The sequence below is a fragment of the Podarcis filfolensis genome, assembly GCF_964270895.1.
Source record: "Podarcis filfolensis genome assembly, chromosome: 2".
Classification (NCBI taxonomy): Eukaryota; Metazoa; Chordata; class Lepidosauria; order Squamata; family Lacertidae; genus Podarcis; species Podarcis filfolensis.
The window spans coordinates 46082050-46097624 of NC_139605.1; the positions used below are offsets into that span (position 1 = coordinate 46082050).

A 15575-nucleotide genomic window follows, 5' to 3' on the forward strand; every position below is an offset into this window, starting at 1 on the left:
CAAGTGGAAAACACAATTAGATGCCATTTCAAGGTATACCACTGAACCATGAGCTGAAGAATAGGCTTATTTTGCCGAGGCTCACCAAAATACATTGGCATGTTATGCCAAGATAGAGAAATACAGGAATGATGAACTAGTTACTAGGCAGTAGTGACAGACAGGGTGGCATTTCTTACGGGGCATCCCATCTTGGAGGTGAATGCCAGTAACCAAGAGGGTGAGGTGATGGGACGTTGGCACTGGGCAGGTGCAGCAGCAGAGCCAATGAGATGCTCCTGCAGCTGTGCCTGTACTGTGCTGACTTAAAGCCAAGTAAGCAATGTTGTCAGGTCCAGACACTACCTGCTTCTGGGAAGCAGTCTTTCACAATCTATTTAACTATAATAAAACTCTGCAAATAATTAAATATTTTGTATGCCACCATTTCTATACTGCAATATCAGTACAGTCATACCGCGGGTTGAAGTAGCTTCGGGATAAGTATTTTTGGGTTGCGTGCTGCAGTGACCCGGAAGTAACGGGGCGGGTTACTTCCGGGTTTCGCCACTTGCGCATGTGCAGACGGTCAAAATGACGTCACGCGCATGCGCAGAAGCGCAAACGCAGGTTGCGTTCGCTTCTGGATGCGAACAGGGCTCCGGAACGGATCCCGTTCGCATCCAGAGGTACTACTGTATATGGTGTGCAGTGATAAACCATAATTACAAACAGTACAAAACAAAGTGTTTTTTGAAATGACATCAGATCAGAAGTTTCATGTGGCACTTTTGGGTTGCCTTCTTTATTCCTTACAGTATGAACCTCTTACACCTGTGTCCTCCAGCGTTGAGCTAATACTTGTGGACGATGTAAAAGTGAGTCCTAAAGAAGTGACTATCTATAATCACCAGGCTGTCAAGGTAAGGCATTCCGTTTACTCATTATTAAGCGAACTGTGCAAAAATATAAGCTATGTAAATTATATAATATGTACTTTTCTTGGCAGGCTGAACTGCTCATAAAGGAGGGCTCTGGATATTTTCTTGTTAATACCAGTGCTCTCAACATTGCAAAAGTGACTTATGAAGAAGCTCAAGGTGTTGCAGTGGTAAGTAGCATAATGCACTGTTTTTACTTTAGAGGGGAAACTCTTTAGTACACAATGATTTTTCTAAAGTAGAGTGGCGGGAGCCGGAAGTCATGCTCATTAGTTTCAATAAAGCAGCCTTAGAATTTCCAATGAGAACTCCTCTATGTTAGGGAAATTATGGGAACAGCCTCCCAGGAACATATCCCAAACAAATCTATTTGGAATGAATAGGAGTTAAACAAGGCCCAGTATTTAATCTTAGTGGGCTTCTGCGAGATATATTCCTGGTGTCCAGGACTGCATACTGTAAACCATTTTGAGGTTTTTTTCTTACAATCAAGTGGACTAGAGCCCAGGAACATGGTAAATCAAAACCTTGGATCTTAGTATATTGTATGCTGCATACTGCCTTGATATATACTTTTATGAAAGTGCAGGTTGTAAATACTTCAATAAATAATAAAGCTGGCTGACCACTATGAAGTCCTGGGAAATGAGAGAACTTTTCCATTTTACCCTGTAGTGACTAGGGCCTACCAAGACTCTTGACTGACTCTCCTCTGAGTCCTGGATAAATTATTCCCTGGCTAATTTAGACTGTGTCATTAAATTCAGCAAAACAAAAAACCCTTCTGTGTATGACTTATTTTGTCATTTGCTGGGCAAATGTGTAGATAAAACATCTCTTTCCAAATGTAGAAATACAAGCATCAAAAAGCATTCTGTAGCCATAATAGTATAAAGAATTACTTTAACAAAACATCTTAAAACTTGGATTAATACAATAATTTCTAATTCAGAGATTAGTTGGATCAGTTACTATACCAGCTAGATTAGCCTAGCCCCAACTGACTGTAAATGCCTGTCTACAAGTCGCCCCTTCATGTTGGCCTTTTCAAACTGATTTCCTTCCTCTGCCATTTTCCTCCACTCCCTTTTCCTTGTATGTCTTGTCCTTTTACTTACCAAGTTGAGGGCGGGACCTTCCTCTCATTTCTGTGTTGATGTGAGCCATTTGGGGAGGCAATAAAAAAACATTGGTTGTAATTAGTGCTATCTCAGACTCGTTGATTTCAGTGGGTCTACTCTTGAGTAGGACTTGCTTGGCTACAACCTGTCAATTACATAAATAAATGCATCAGCAAATCAGATTTATGCATATTTCATCTGATGCCTTTTGTAGTAGTGAAATTAGGCTCAGCCATTCCAGAAAGTGTCGCACTTTAGCATGATATATCTTGCTTTTCTCAAATTTTGTCTGTATTTTCTTTTTTAAGGTCCTTAAAAAAAGACCTCTTCCTTTCTCTTCATGATTTGTGTTTTGTTTTTGTGTTACTGATGCCGGTGGGGAGAATACAGGTCTAGAGGTTACGCTCTGCATTAGGGTCTGTTAATGCAATTGCTACCTACAGGCCCTTTGCACTAACTCAGTGACAGGAGAAAGCTTAACTATATTTTACAGCTTTACTTGAAAGGGGTAGATTCTCCTTTAGAGGAAAAATGCCTTTTAAAATATTGGTGCATTTCTCTTTTATCCAGGATAGCAGTGTTCCATTTGTTGATTGCTGTAAGAAAATTCAGAACCATTAAGAATTGCATTTTGTATGTTCTCCCCTCCCATCCTTTCTTGCATTTTAGGTATCTCCTTTACATCCAGGGTCACTGTCTATAATGATTCATGATTTGTGCCTTGCTTCTACTACTCTTGCCAAAGTGGAAGTGCATGTGTCTGATATACAAGTAGTATCTGTTGGAGTTGTTGACAAGGTTAGTATTCATTTCTATGTGATTACTCATGTACAGGGGAATAGCATGTTGGTTGCACTTTTAGCCCTGCCCCCAACTTTATGTTGGCTTCCTTTGAAGAACCACTTGCAGTGGTTAAAAAAAAAAGTAGGTGCTCTGGGTGATCGTACACCTGCACACCTAGGTATCTTGATCCCACAGCACCCTTACTTGCAAGCAGAAGCTTGTGCACCAAGGTTTACTTGCAGACAACTACAACTCAATATGGGAACCAAATCTGCCAGCCTACTCAGCAGGAGCAGCAGGAGACGAAATGGGAAGTGCTGTCTTGCCCTGCCTGACGGCCATTGCCACCTACAACAACCTTCTCTTGCCACCGCTGCCTGCTCTGCCGCCACCATGCATGCTGCCACATATGCTGGTAGCAAAGCAGCAGTGCCATCAGCGCTGATTTCAGGCAAAATCGTGCCAATTTGGGGGTGTGATTTTGCGCAAGCTGTTGCTCAAAATGGATGCAATCGTGTCCAAAATTGGCACCAGTGGCAGAGGCGCTTCAGCACTGAACGAAGGCGGCAAGACATTGGCAAGTGTGTTGTCTGGGGGGCTTTTGCCACCTGATGAATGGGCCAGCTCTACCACTCAGAAGTCAACACAGTATTTCCCTTTACATGCATCTAACATGTTAACAGAACATATACTGTTGGCTATAAGACATTCTATACAAGTGGGCTTTTGGGGGCTCATTTATTCATTACAAGTGGTGACTTGTGGGCTTAATTAGGACATTGTATCTAAGCTGCCCACAGACCCTAAGGGGTCCTGAAACAGAGTAATAGAGAGCTAGTAAAACATACTGCCAAAGATACTGAAGTGAAAACTCACTAGGTGGCCTTCAACAAGTCACTATTTCTCAGCCTGCCTTGCAATATGAGGATAATAATACTGACCTACCTAGAGTTACTGAGATAAAGGTCTCATTTAAATGTGATGCAATAACATAGCATTACCTCTGAACGAGACCAATGTATGCCAAGGGTTTTAACTCTCTAATGTACTGTGTTCCCTGCCCCCGGCCACCACCCAAAAAGTCATCTCTAGCCCCATACAAATATCACAATAATAGTAGTAGGCAAGGGTGGCTATTCCAAGTCTGAACAGACTATCACTTCGGAAGAGTAAAGTGAATGACTTCCCTTCTTTTGCTACCTTGCAGTAGTCTGATCCAGCACTGGTAGCTTAGCAACTTATCAGTATTAATCATAAAGGTGTTGACAATCTGGGAGAAAATGTGAACATCTGTAAACAAATGCATTGCAGGTAGAGATTGGCAAAAAAGTTACCGCTTACGTCAGAGTGCTGGATGCTTCCAAGAAATACTTTCCAGCTAAATACTTCGCCTTCATGGACTTAAATCTAAAGGCAGCATCTCCAATTATCTCATTAAAGTAAGTGCTATTTTAATTTGTGTTCACTTATAGGCAAAAGGAACAAAAGTAATACTGCAAGGTATTTGCAGAGAGGCTGTACTGAGAGTATGCATTCACAGAAGGGACAAATAGAAATATATTATGATGGATGTGAAAGATTATGTTAAACATCACTGCATGGTTTAAAGTTATTATTTATATGTTTATAATCTTGCTTTTCTGTTACAAAATGTTCAAGATGCTCATTTTAGCAGTTTGCAAGTCAACTCACAAAATGGAAGAACACTCTGTGGAGAAAGCCTATCTGTGCCCATGTTAAGGAGCACTATAAAAAGTATCAGCATCTTTATTTAACAGCAGAAACTATTCAGAGTGGGAGCAAGATGGGCCATGTTTGGAAGGGAGCTCCAAAACTGAAGTGCCACTGCTGAGGAAGCCCTGTCTTGCACTTCCACAGACCCGGACTTACTTGGTTCTTCTGAAAAGTCTCATTTTGGCAGTTGGGGAAATGGCAAGGAGAACACAGTGTATTCTCTTCTAGCCCTAGTGTTCCGTAGCTGGGCTGCCAAGCTCACACATGTGTCTCTCTGACTGTTGTCTCCTCATGGCAGCAGCTGTATTGCTGTGGTGAAGTGAAGGAGGTTGTGGCAGATGGGAGGATTGCACAGCTGCCACAAAAGGTGGCAGAGCTGAGCAGAGGGACAGAGCAGATGGAATAGAGGCCACAAGCCAGAATGAAAGACTGTAAGGACTCGGACCAACCCGGAGGCCTTCAGTTTCTCATTCCCTTCCACTCAAGGGGCTTTATATATTGATGCTGTTCCAAATAGATATTTTCCGTGCCTGTTGAGCACATTGGTATTGGCAGTGCTACTTACTAGGATGTCAACGCCTCATCCTTGACAAAAGCTACTTAAGATTCAGTCAGCATCTGTGCCATTTTGTTTTTAACTTGCCGCTCTTGTATATTGTTCTACTTAGGATTTCATCATTAGCAACATAGAGAGATGCAATTCTAGACCCCGGTGCTGTATATTGTCTTCATTGCTTTGTACGTGGTTTGTCCAGTTAATGTATTTTCTTACATTTCAGGCCTCTCAGTGAAGCTTCTGATGAATACACTGCTGCTTTTCTAGTTCATGGACTGGCCATAGGTCAAACCAGTCTTACAGCTTTTGCCACTGACAGATATGGAGAGAGGATCAATTCAGTTCCACAGCAGATTGAAGTAAACCTTTTAACTCTTAACAGATAATGCTTTCTGGTTTCCTTAATATGAGGCTGCTTGGTTTCTCAAAGAACTACTCCTTTGATATTAATAAGATGTCTGAAATAATAATAATAATGATGATGATGATGATGATGATGATGATGATGATGAGGTATTGGTATCATTAAGCAAGAATATAAGCATGGTGATTCCTTCCATGTATTTAGCTTTCCAAAGCCAATAAATGCATTATAGTTCCCTGTGCAGTGGTAGTGGCTAACCAGTGGTGCTCCAGATGTTGCTGAACCATGACTCCCATTAGCGCCAACCAGCACGGCTGATAACGAGGAACAATTGGAATTGTGGTTCAGGAACATCTGAAGGGCTACAGGTTAGCCATCTCTGCTATATAGTTGTGTGTGTATATACAGAAAGGTGCAAAAATGAAGGATAGATGGAACTTGATGGGGGGATAGTAATAATAGGGAAGAATAGGATAAATCACAGGAATATGTGATGAAGGTAAAAGCTCATGAAACAACCACAGAATTTTATGGGACCTTCAATGAAAATACTGACTCATGAAAATTATAGCAAAATGGAATTTGAAGGTAAGGTCAGCCAAACATTTAAAAAGAAGAAGAGGGGGAGCCGGGCTGTAGATCTCATTGGCCAGACCCATGATAAGTGACTAAAAACTACTAAATGGCATTTCAGGGATGGAAAATGTAAGGTAAGGGTGAAGGAAGGAGATTTGAAAATGACCTGTATCGGAGAAGAGGAGGCCCTCAGCACCATCTCATTCCTCACCACAGGGAAGAGTAAAAGAGGCATAATTAGGAGAATAAACCAAATGTCCACATGGATGGTAAGGCATAGTGGGAGGTGTTGCTTGTATAGTCATCACTGTATTTTCCAGACATAGTAGCTGTTATTGATATAGGGGAGGAGAGAACACATGAAAGAAAAAGAGGACAAGAGGAGGATTTGGACAAACAGAAGAACTGCAAACACTGAGATTTAAATGGATACGTAATCCTTGAAAAGTGGGCCTTTCACTTAATGCTTGCCCTTTCACTTCTAGGTCTTTCCTCCTTTTAGACTGATGCCAAGAAAAGTCACATTGCTCATAGGTGCAGTGATTCAGGTGAGTTACAGATAGGTAGCCGTGTTGGTCTGCCATAGTCAAAACAAAAAAAAAAAATTTCCTTCCAGTAGCACCTTAAAGACCAACTAAGTTAGTTCTTGGTATGAGCTTTCGTGTGCATGCACACTTCTTCAGGTATCTGAAGAAGTGTGCATGCACACGAAAGCTCATACCAAGAACTAACTTAGTTGGTCTTTAAGGTGCTACTGGAAGGAAAAAAAATTTTTTTGTTTTGATTCAGGTGAGTTATTTGTAAGATTATTGCACTGAATGATGAACAATTGTTTCGTAGTAAGCCATCTATAGGTCTCATCATCCCAGACCATTGGCCATACTGGTGGGGCTGCTGAGAGTGATAATAGAAAGAATCTGGAGGTCACCAGATTGGGCAAGACTGCTCTATCCTGCCATGAACTGTACAGTCAATGGAAATCAACCTCTTGAAGAGACCTCTGCAGTAAATTAGAACTAAAATGAGGTCCTCCTAATAATCTCTTCACAAGTCACAGGCTGCATTATTTTCAGATGAAACAAATTCTGATCTTAAGATACAATCCAATACGTTTTTCCCCTTTCACCTGGCAAGCATTTAGTGACTTTCGAATCATCCTTGTACAGTAAGGGATTTTTTAAAAAACGAAACAAAAAACATGTTTTGGTTATGACTTAAGTTTTTGTTCCACTTTTGCAAGGTTCCTTGAATCTTCAAGGATCTGAGCCCTGTTGTATGTAATTACTGTTAGTAATTAATTTTGTTTTTTCAACAAACACAGATTACCTCTGAGGGAGGACCACAGCCGCAGTCCAACATAATGTTATCCACCAGCAATGCCAATATTGCCTCCGTCAACAGCAGTGGCCTTGTAACAGGAGTGTCATTGGGCAACAGTACTATAACAGGGATGGTTCAAGCTGTTAATGCAGACACTGGTAAAGTTGTGGTTGTATCCCAGGTAACGTTTAGATATATGCATATATTGTAACCTTGAGCTAGATTTTTTATCTTATTTATTCTGCATTTTATTCTATAACTGAGGCTTATAATTCCACGTTGAGTACATTTACACATGTAATAGACTGTGGTCTAGACATACTTTTTACATTGTGAATATGTCAAGTGAGCTCAGAATCATTGTAGTTCACCAAAAGGTCCTACTTGACATAGCTGTTTGGAACAATTATCTGTTCCTTTTTTTTCTTTTATACAAAGGCAGAGGCTGATAAACAGTTCCATTAAAAGCTATAAATGGATTCTCGAATGAAACCAGTGAAGGAAAAGTGCCCAAGATGCAAATAAGAAACATGTTATTCTTGGCAAAGCACAGGAGACTTCCTGTCAGGAAGCAGACTGTCTTGACTTGTACATAGTGATGGTTACTGAACTTTGAATCAATGCAGCTGCAGTTCAAATTCATTGAAGCAAGCCCAATTCAATATGGCCGTCATTCTGCACTACCAGCTTTCCAGTTCCCAAACCTTAGAACATAACCCCCATTTTGAAAGAAAGTTCCCTAAGTGCAGATGCTGACAGAGTTAATCTTTCCCTCAAAAGTTATTCCATTATGGGCAACAGTGGAGGAGCACTTCCAACAATGTAGGCTTCAGGCCTGAAGCTTGTTCAGAGTATATGCTGCAGCAGCCAGCTGGCAAATGAAGATAAGATCCTGGCCAGCTCAGTGGCAGCATCAAAATCAAAAAGCACCCTCTTCAGGGAAGATAGCTCAAAAACAAGCAGGGGAAAGTCCAGACCTCTATACCCACACCTCATTCCTTGGAGAGTGTATCTTCAACCTTTTCAAATCCAGAACCCATTTAGGCACCCATTTCTTAATCTTTAACTACATATTTGTATGATGGGACTAGCGGGTCCCAACTCACCAACTGAAGACCAGTAGCCTAGAGCAAATGGAACTGATGGCTGAGACATATTGAAGTAAAATATCACACAGAGCATAAAGAAGGGGGGCAGCAAAAGAAATATAATAATGCATACCTCAGTGAGAGTTCTTGTGATTAAATATCACTTACATAAAATGCTAATTTTTGTTTTGTATTTATTTTTTGTAAATTATTTACTGCTTTCTGCCATCTAGGTCTAGAAGCTGCTTGCAGTGATAAAATATACAATATACAAAATTTAAAAGAGAAATTAATCCTCAAAAATTTAAAACATCAGTTTTAACTCATTTACTCCTTTCTTTTCTGAAGGGGTGTACTTTTGTTCATGTCTGTTTTCATCTGTACCATTCACTACTTCTTAGCCTAGATACATTAATGGAGATTTTTAAAGTCTCCATTGTGAGTAAGGACTGTAAATGATATGCATACGGTTTTACAGGCCTTATTTCATTCATCTCAAGAATAACCCTGTATTCTGATATGTATTCTGATATGCAAGATATATATTCCCATCAGCTAGATGAAGGAAAGAGATTGAATGAGGGGAATTTTAACAAGGTCATCCAGTGAATCCGTGGCTGTTCTAGGATTTTATCCAAGTCCAAAACTTGACATAAATGTTATGTTACTTCCAATTACGAATCCCTCTTCAATCTCTTTGCCTGCCCATCTTTTTGTCTCATAAATGCTGCTTGATTTTACTTTATGGTGAGCAATAATTAAATTATTGTATAAGCCTGTGGACCTGATATCCAGCCTTAAAATGTCCTTTTATAACAAAGAACCTGAATCCTGTTCTGTTGATGTATTACTTTCCTTTCCTGGATTCTGATGTGTCATTTATGGACAAGCACTTCATAATAAGCTGACTTTGATCTGTCATTGAGTTTTTATGGTGTCCTGATTTATATATCACATCTGTAGTTTCATCTCTTCTGTCAGCATAGGCATACCTCAGTTAAACTTAATTTTTTCTGAGACTTTGTTTACTGTTTTTTTAACTCGGTGGGGAAGAAAAGCTTTTAAAAATAATGATACAATTCACAGCAAGATTATCTGATATTCTATTTAATCATAATTATATGAAAGTAGATGTTTATTAAAAACTTAGACCTCCTTCCTTTCTTCCAGTGGCCAGTTCAGGATCTGGCAGGTTTTATTTTTAAATTGAGACATCACATTTCCAAACAAAATAGAAGTGTGGATTATATACTTCAAGTCTCTGCCTGCCTAAACCTGTTAGTGGATATAGGGATTTTGTCAGGCTTTTGGTCAGTTGAATGTTTTGTCTGTTGATGTTTTCCGGATTCCTTGCTTTTATTTCATAGAATCATAGAGTTGGAAGAGACCACAAGGGCCATCGAGTCCAACCCCCTGCCAAGCAGGAAACACCATCAGAGCACTCCTGACATATGGTTGTCAAGCCTCTGCTTAAAGACCTCCAAAGAAGGAGACTCCACCACACTCCTTGGCAGCAAATTCCACTGTCGAACAGCTCTTACTGTCAGGAAGTTCTTCCTAATGTTTAGGTGGAATCTTCTTTCTTGTAGTTTGGAACCATTGCTCCGTGTCCGCTTCTCTGGAGCAGCAGAAAACAACCTTTCTCCCTCCTCTATGTGACATCCTTTTATATATTTGAACATGGCTATCATATCACCCCTTAACCACCTCCTTCTCCAGGCTAAACATGCCCAGCTCCCTTAGCCGTTCCTCATAAGGCATTGTTTCCAGGCCTTTGACCATTTTGGTTGCCCTCCTCTGGACACGTTCCAGTTTGTCAGTGTCCTTCTGATGTTTGATGTTATTATCTACTGTTTCCCACATATACTAATTCTATGTATTTTTGTATTCACTTTTTTTTTTATTGATCATGCTGTGGGTTGCCTTGAGTGCCTTATTTGTTGCATTCCTACATCACAATAAACCATGATTTATCTTCATGGCAATGAGTCTGTGGAAGCTTTGGGTTCACATACCCCTCCTCTCTCTTCACCTGGCACAACTGCAAGGAGGGGTTTGGAAGATTCCACTTATATTTTTTACTAACTGCCTCTTTTTGTCATCTGAACTTGACAAACTGTAGTTAACTTAAAATATGCTTTGTTTGCAACAAACCAGCGTCAACCATTGGGTTATGAAAGTAGCTGGTTTCAACAAACCATAGGTAAAATAACTACAATTTAGGCTTTCGGCAAAACACTATACTATGGTTAATTGAATGCTTCCAATATTTTATTTATGTATTGGGGGGAAAATATCCCCTCCTTCATCACAAATGATGTCCGGGTGTGAGTCACAGTCAATAAACAAATGCACTCAATGAAATCCTTCAATAAAACATTAAAAGCACATAAACTTCTACTTGAGTTAACTTACTCTCTTTAATAGGCTCAGTATATGAATCCTCATCAAAGGCCTAGCAGAAGAGATGGGTTTTCAACTGGTGCCAGAAACTGAGCAATGTTGGTGCCAGCCAATCCTCAGGATGAAGAGCATTCCACATCTGGGGTGGAGCCAATGAACAGGCTCTATCCCATGCAAAAGTAGCCCCCTCACAGCTGCACCAGAGGGGTGGGGAAGGGGAGGAGGACACAGAAACTTCTAAGAAACATCGCAATGAGGAATGCGCATACTCACAGACCATAGAATGTTGACTCTTAATTGGGGGAAGGGAAGCAAAAAAGGGGAGTATTAGCCCTTTCTCTGTACATATCAGTGACCACAGGATGGGAATGTGAGCTCCCCATTGTGGATGAAGGCCAATTGCTACTCTCACTTCTTTTTGCTGCTGCTCCCTATATCAGATTTGATTTCAATTTGCCTTCACCATTGCAGATCTCTCTTCCAGCTCTCCTGTGCTTGTTGTGAATCATCTGGTTCAGGCTTGCACTTTTGTGTGCGTTTTCTTTGACTGTTGTTTCTGGGTGAAGTTCTCTGGTCTCTTTTGTCCTGCCAGCTATTTTTTTTTCTTTCTCAGACTGTCGTACTCTGACCAAATTTGCTAGTCCTTCCTGGTATATTTCTGCCTGGTATGTTGTTTGTTTGTTTGGTCTCCTGGCTAGAGCCATGGGCAGAAATCCCCTAGGGTAGATAAAGATACATGGCAATATATGTGTGTGTGTGTGTGTGTGTATATATATATATATATATATATATATATATATATATATTGCACATCTCACTTGTAACAATATATTAAAGAGAAACCATTTTCTTATTTTGAATCTCTTCTATCCAAAAAGTGACATGTCTTACCATGTTTATGTTTCAGGTAAATTGCATCCCCTGTAACAAAATTCTGATTCTAAAACCACATGCTTTCCGAGCAAAGTATTGCAACAAGCATAGCTTACTCATCAATATTATGTGCCAGCATAAAAAAAAAATGTAGCTAAGTCATCTAATAACCTCTGCAATTTTTAGCATTTGAGATTAGTGTTGTTTGCTCAGAACAAGTCAGTGTTGCAGGTTTAGGAGAACTGCCTTTTCCCTAAAAGCCACCCAGTCAGCTAGCTTTACCCTCATGGAATATTCTGTTGGTGTGCCCTCTTAATGACTCTCCACCCCACTCCTTTAGGCAACTCCTTTCACCTTAAGACTCACCAAAGCCTGAATTTAAAATGTTCTCAGAACCACTGAAATATTTTTCCATTCTTGGCTAGCCCATGTTAGTCAGGGTTAAACTGTTAATGGGCATAAAAAAATAATAAACATTTTATTCTTTTTTATTATTCTGGATGGTTTATTGTTCTTGGTCTTGAGATCTAGGGATAAAGCAGCCTAGAATGTGAACAAATGAAGACAGCCAGGTATCCTAATGGTTTCTGCACTTATCTCTTCCAAGTGGAGCAATTCATTCAAAAGATATGGAAGTGAAATGAAAATCCACCTTTGAAGCACAATTAATTAAATTAATATTGGACTTTGTGTCTTTCCTTTTAGGATAAAGTGGAAGTTGAGGTAATTCGGCTTGAAGCTGTTAGAATTCATGCACCCATTACACGAATGAAAACTGGCACTCAGGTGAGTTCAATGTAGACAGTTCTCGATTTCATTTTCTTTCTTTCGGTTATGGTCAAATAAAATAGGGCCTGTTTTGACATAATATAATTGGTGACTTGATGCAATTGATTATTGCTACATATATCAACTTATTCTGTGTTTGTGACCGCAACTTTGGAAAAATTCACTGGGTGATTTCTTTATTAAAATGTGTGCTTTTCTTCCAGATGCCAGTGTATGTGATGGGCATCACCAGCAACCAAACTCCTTTTTCATTTGGCAATGCAGTGCCAGGGTTAACATTTCATTGGTCTGTCACAAAAAGGGACGTCCTGGATGTGAAAACAAGATTCAGTGAGGTAAACTTGTAGTTTAAAATTTAAACAAAGAGTGAGTCCCCCCCACTTGGGGTTTTTCACCCACGGGTGCATTTACTTTGGTCTACATTTTCTAATAGTTTACCTTGAAGGCAGCTACAGAAAGATAATTGTGTTTGTATATCTTCTTCCTTCAAGTCCCCCCACCCCAATATTTTTTTCTCCTGGTGCCAGAAATAATGGTTGCTTGGAGTTACAGGCATCCTTTCCTATGTACAACTGGGTTAACCAATTCTGCTACCTGATTTCAGTGCCATATCTGTTGCTTGGAATGCATCTGATGGGCACCTTCCACTTCATAACAGTCTCCCAGTATCAAATGATCACTAGGCATCATTCAACCTTAGAGCAATCTCATGGCAAGGTTTGCCTGGTGGACAGTCATGGGCTAGGACAGGTTTTGTGTCAAAATGGTAGCTAGAGATCTAGCTAGAGGGTGTAGCACTGATCTTGATTTCACTGCGGTAGGTTGCCGCTTTCAGATGGCTCTTGAGTGTAAATAGCAAGAGGCTTTGTGGCATATGAGCTGAAGGTTCTGCATGTATGCAGTCATGCAGTATCATAAGATTTGTAGCTCCCATATTTTAATGAGTATTTAGGAACAGCACTGGATGAGCCTTCCTGCTACTTCTGCTGCCATCAGAACTCATTTGGCAATAGTTAACTGTACAGTGTGGCTTAGTCCACATGCTACATACTGTAGCCTGAATAGGGACCTGTAGATAATGGCATGTCCTGATAGTCTTCTCTGGTGCCCTCTGAACAGGCCCAGCCAACAGATTCCTTTGAGGGGTCCTAGACCTATTGAGAATTACGTCCTACAATAATTCTGATTTTAAGTTCAGAGAAGAAATCTAGTAGCAACCAAAGTATACCTAAATTTACAGGATGGCTTCTAATAATAATTCTATTTAGCTCTGTTGTCAGAGCTGAGATCAGGAACCTAAAGAGTTTTGAAGTATATTAGAACCAATATATTAAATGAAATTCCTTCCTTACCTAGACTAATATTTTGTCTTTCAGGCTTCTCTTCAGCTTTCCCCCCAATGCAACTTTGCAGTGGATGTTTATGGTAAAGGGAAAGGAAGAACAGGGTTGAAGCTTGTTGTCAAAGCCCTTGATCCTTCTGCTGGGCAATTTGGCCACATGGTAAAAGAATTGTCAGATGAAATCCAAATACAGGTATTATTACATTGCTATTCCTTACAGGGCCATTCTGTTGTGATTGGTGAAAAACAAGTGTGTTTTAGCTGTCAGGGCCAGTTCAGTACCGCAAGGCCTGTATGTGTGTTTCACAGTTCCACTTATGCACATGGTGGGGAAATTGACAATGGCTGCATAATTGGCTGTGACCATGAAAACCTGAGTCTTGCTTGTTTTTATGCTGTGTCTGTGAAGATGAACTCATACGCAATATCTGGTAGAACCTCTGGAGCCAGAAGAATGGCTGAGGATTAGTAACTTAAGTATCTCACGGCATCCTGTCCCTGTCCTTAACCAGGAGAAGCACAACGCATTACTCAAAGCAAGTGAATATATGCAAATTTATTGACATTTGCATAAGCTTGTTGTTTCAGAATCCTGCTCTTCTAGTTACAGATTTTTTTATATAAATTGCTTTCATAGTATAGGGTACACACAATCCTGAAGTTAGTGCACTGTAGCATTGGATAAGTACATCAGAATTCTCAGGTCAGTTTAAATGTAGAATTTCAGCCATGCATCTCAAGGTCCTTACATTAGTAAGATGTGTAGTTATAGAGAAATAGGGCTATGAAAGAAGCACTGGTGTCAACAAGATCATGATGCATATCAAGATGCACTCAACTTCTACCAGTATTTCAGATCTCTACAGTATTTGGATTTGTTTGTTTTGAATCTGATGTGTTTCATGATAACTTTTCTGGGGTTTAGCATTTATTTTGATGCTCTCTGATAGTTCAGATAGTACAATTATGCTCAACAGCTGAGGTCTGTCACTTCACTCTGAACACAATTACAACAGTGTAGGTCCCATTGATTTCATTGGCTCCTAATTTGAATAAAGTGTGCTTAGGATCACAGCGGAATTAATGAAGCTGAAATGGCATTTTCATGGAGCTAAATAAATTGAATTAATTAAAGCTGGTTAAAAAGGCCAACATACATTTATTAGGGTTAGTTTTTTTAATTATGTACAGCAGTGGTGTTCAAATGAATCCAGCATGTTCATATTAGACTTCCAAACCTCCATAAGTATATATAATTTGGAATATATATATTTTTTTAAGCTGGTTCAGGCTCCTTTAAATGTATACACAGATAAAGCCCTAAGTGTAAGACATTTGAAGCTGACATTTTTCATCTATATGCTGGTCCTGATCCAGTTATTGCATACAAGGAAAAACCTCCATGACAACATCAAAACCTGCTCTCCTCTCCCCCCGTGTTCTCCTCACACTGCCCCCAAATCTGTTCCCAGAGGATTGGGAAACCCTCAGAGCAGATTTGGGTGGCAAGCTGGAGTTGGAATTCGGTTGCACTCACAAAAGTTGTTCCTTGAGTACAACAATGGATATATTATAAAGTATCAATATCAATTGGCAGAGAGCATCGATACAGCCGTCTTCTGCTTTTATATATCTTTGCCTAACAGTTGCACCTGCTTTTCCCAGATACTTTATTTTGCACTATGTCAGCCAATAAACCAGTCACA

At 40.0% G+C, this 15575-nt stretch overlaps 1 protein-coding gene across 2 annotated transcripts in view; it reads left to right on the forward strand.

Annotated features, from left to right (window-relative positions):
- Positions 1-15575, forward strand: part of NUP210 (nucleoporin 210) — a 93561-nt gene that overhangs the window by 55868 nt on the left and 22118 nt on the right. For both annotated transcript variants that reach the window (XR_014545335.1, XM_083602896.1), the window contains exons 19-28: positions 798-902; positions 989-1090; positions 2711-2839; positions 4136-4263; positions 5338-5473; positions 6540-6602; positions 7376-7555; positions 12444-12524; positions 12731-12862; positions 13904-14062. Coding sequence is in view for 1 of the 2 variants with exons in the window: in XM_083602896.1 (XP_083459022.1) it covers positions 798-902; positions 989-1090; positions 2711-2839; positions 4136-4263; positions 5338-5473; positions 6540-6602; positions 7376-7555; positions 12444-12524; positions 12731-12862; positions 13904-14062 (1215 nt within the window). In the remaining variant the exon portion in view is untranslated. The remainder of the gene's footprint in view (positions 1-797; positions 903-988; positions 1091-2710; positions 2840-4135; positions 4264-5337; positions 5474-6539; positions 6603-7375; positions 7556-12443; positions 12525-12730; positions 12863-13903; positions 14063-15575) is intronic.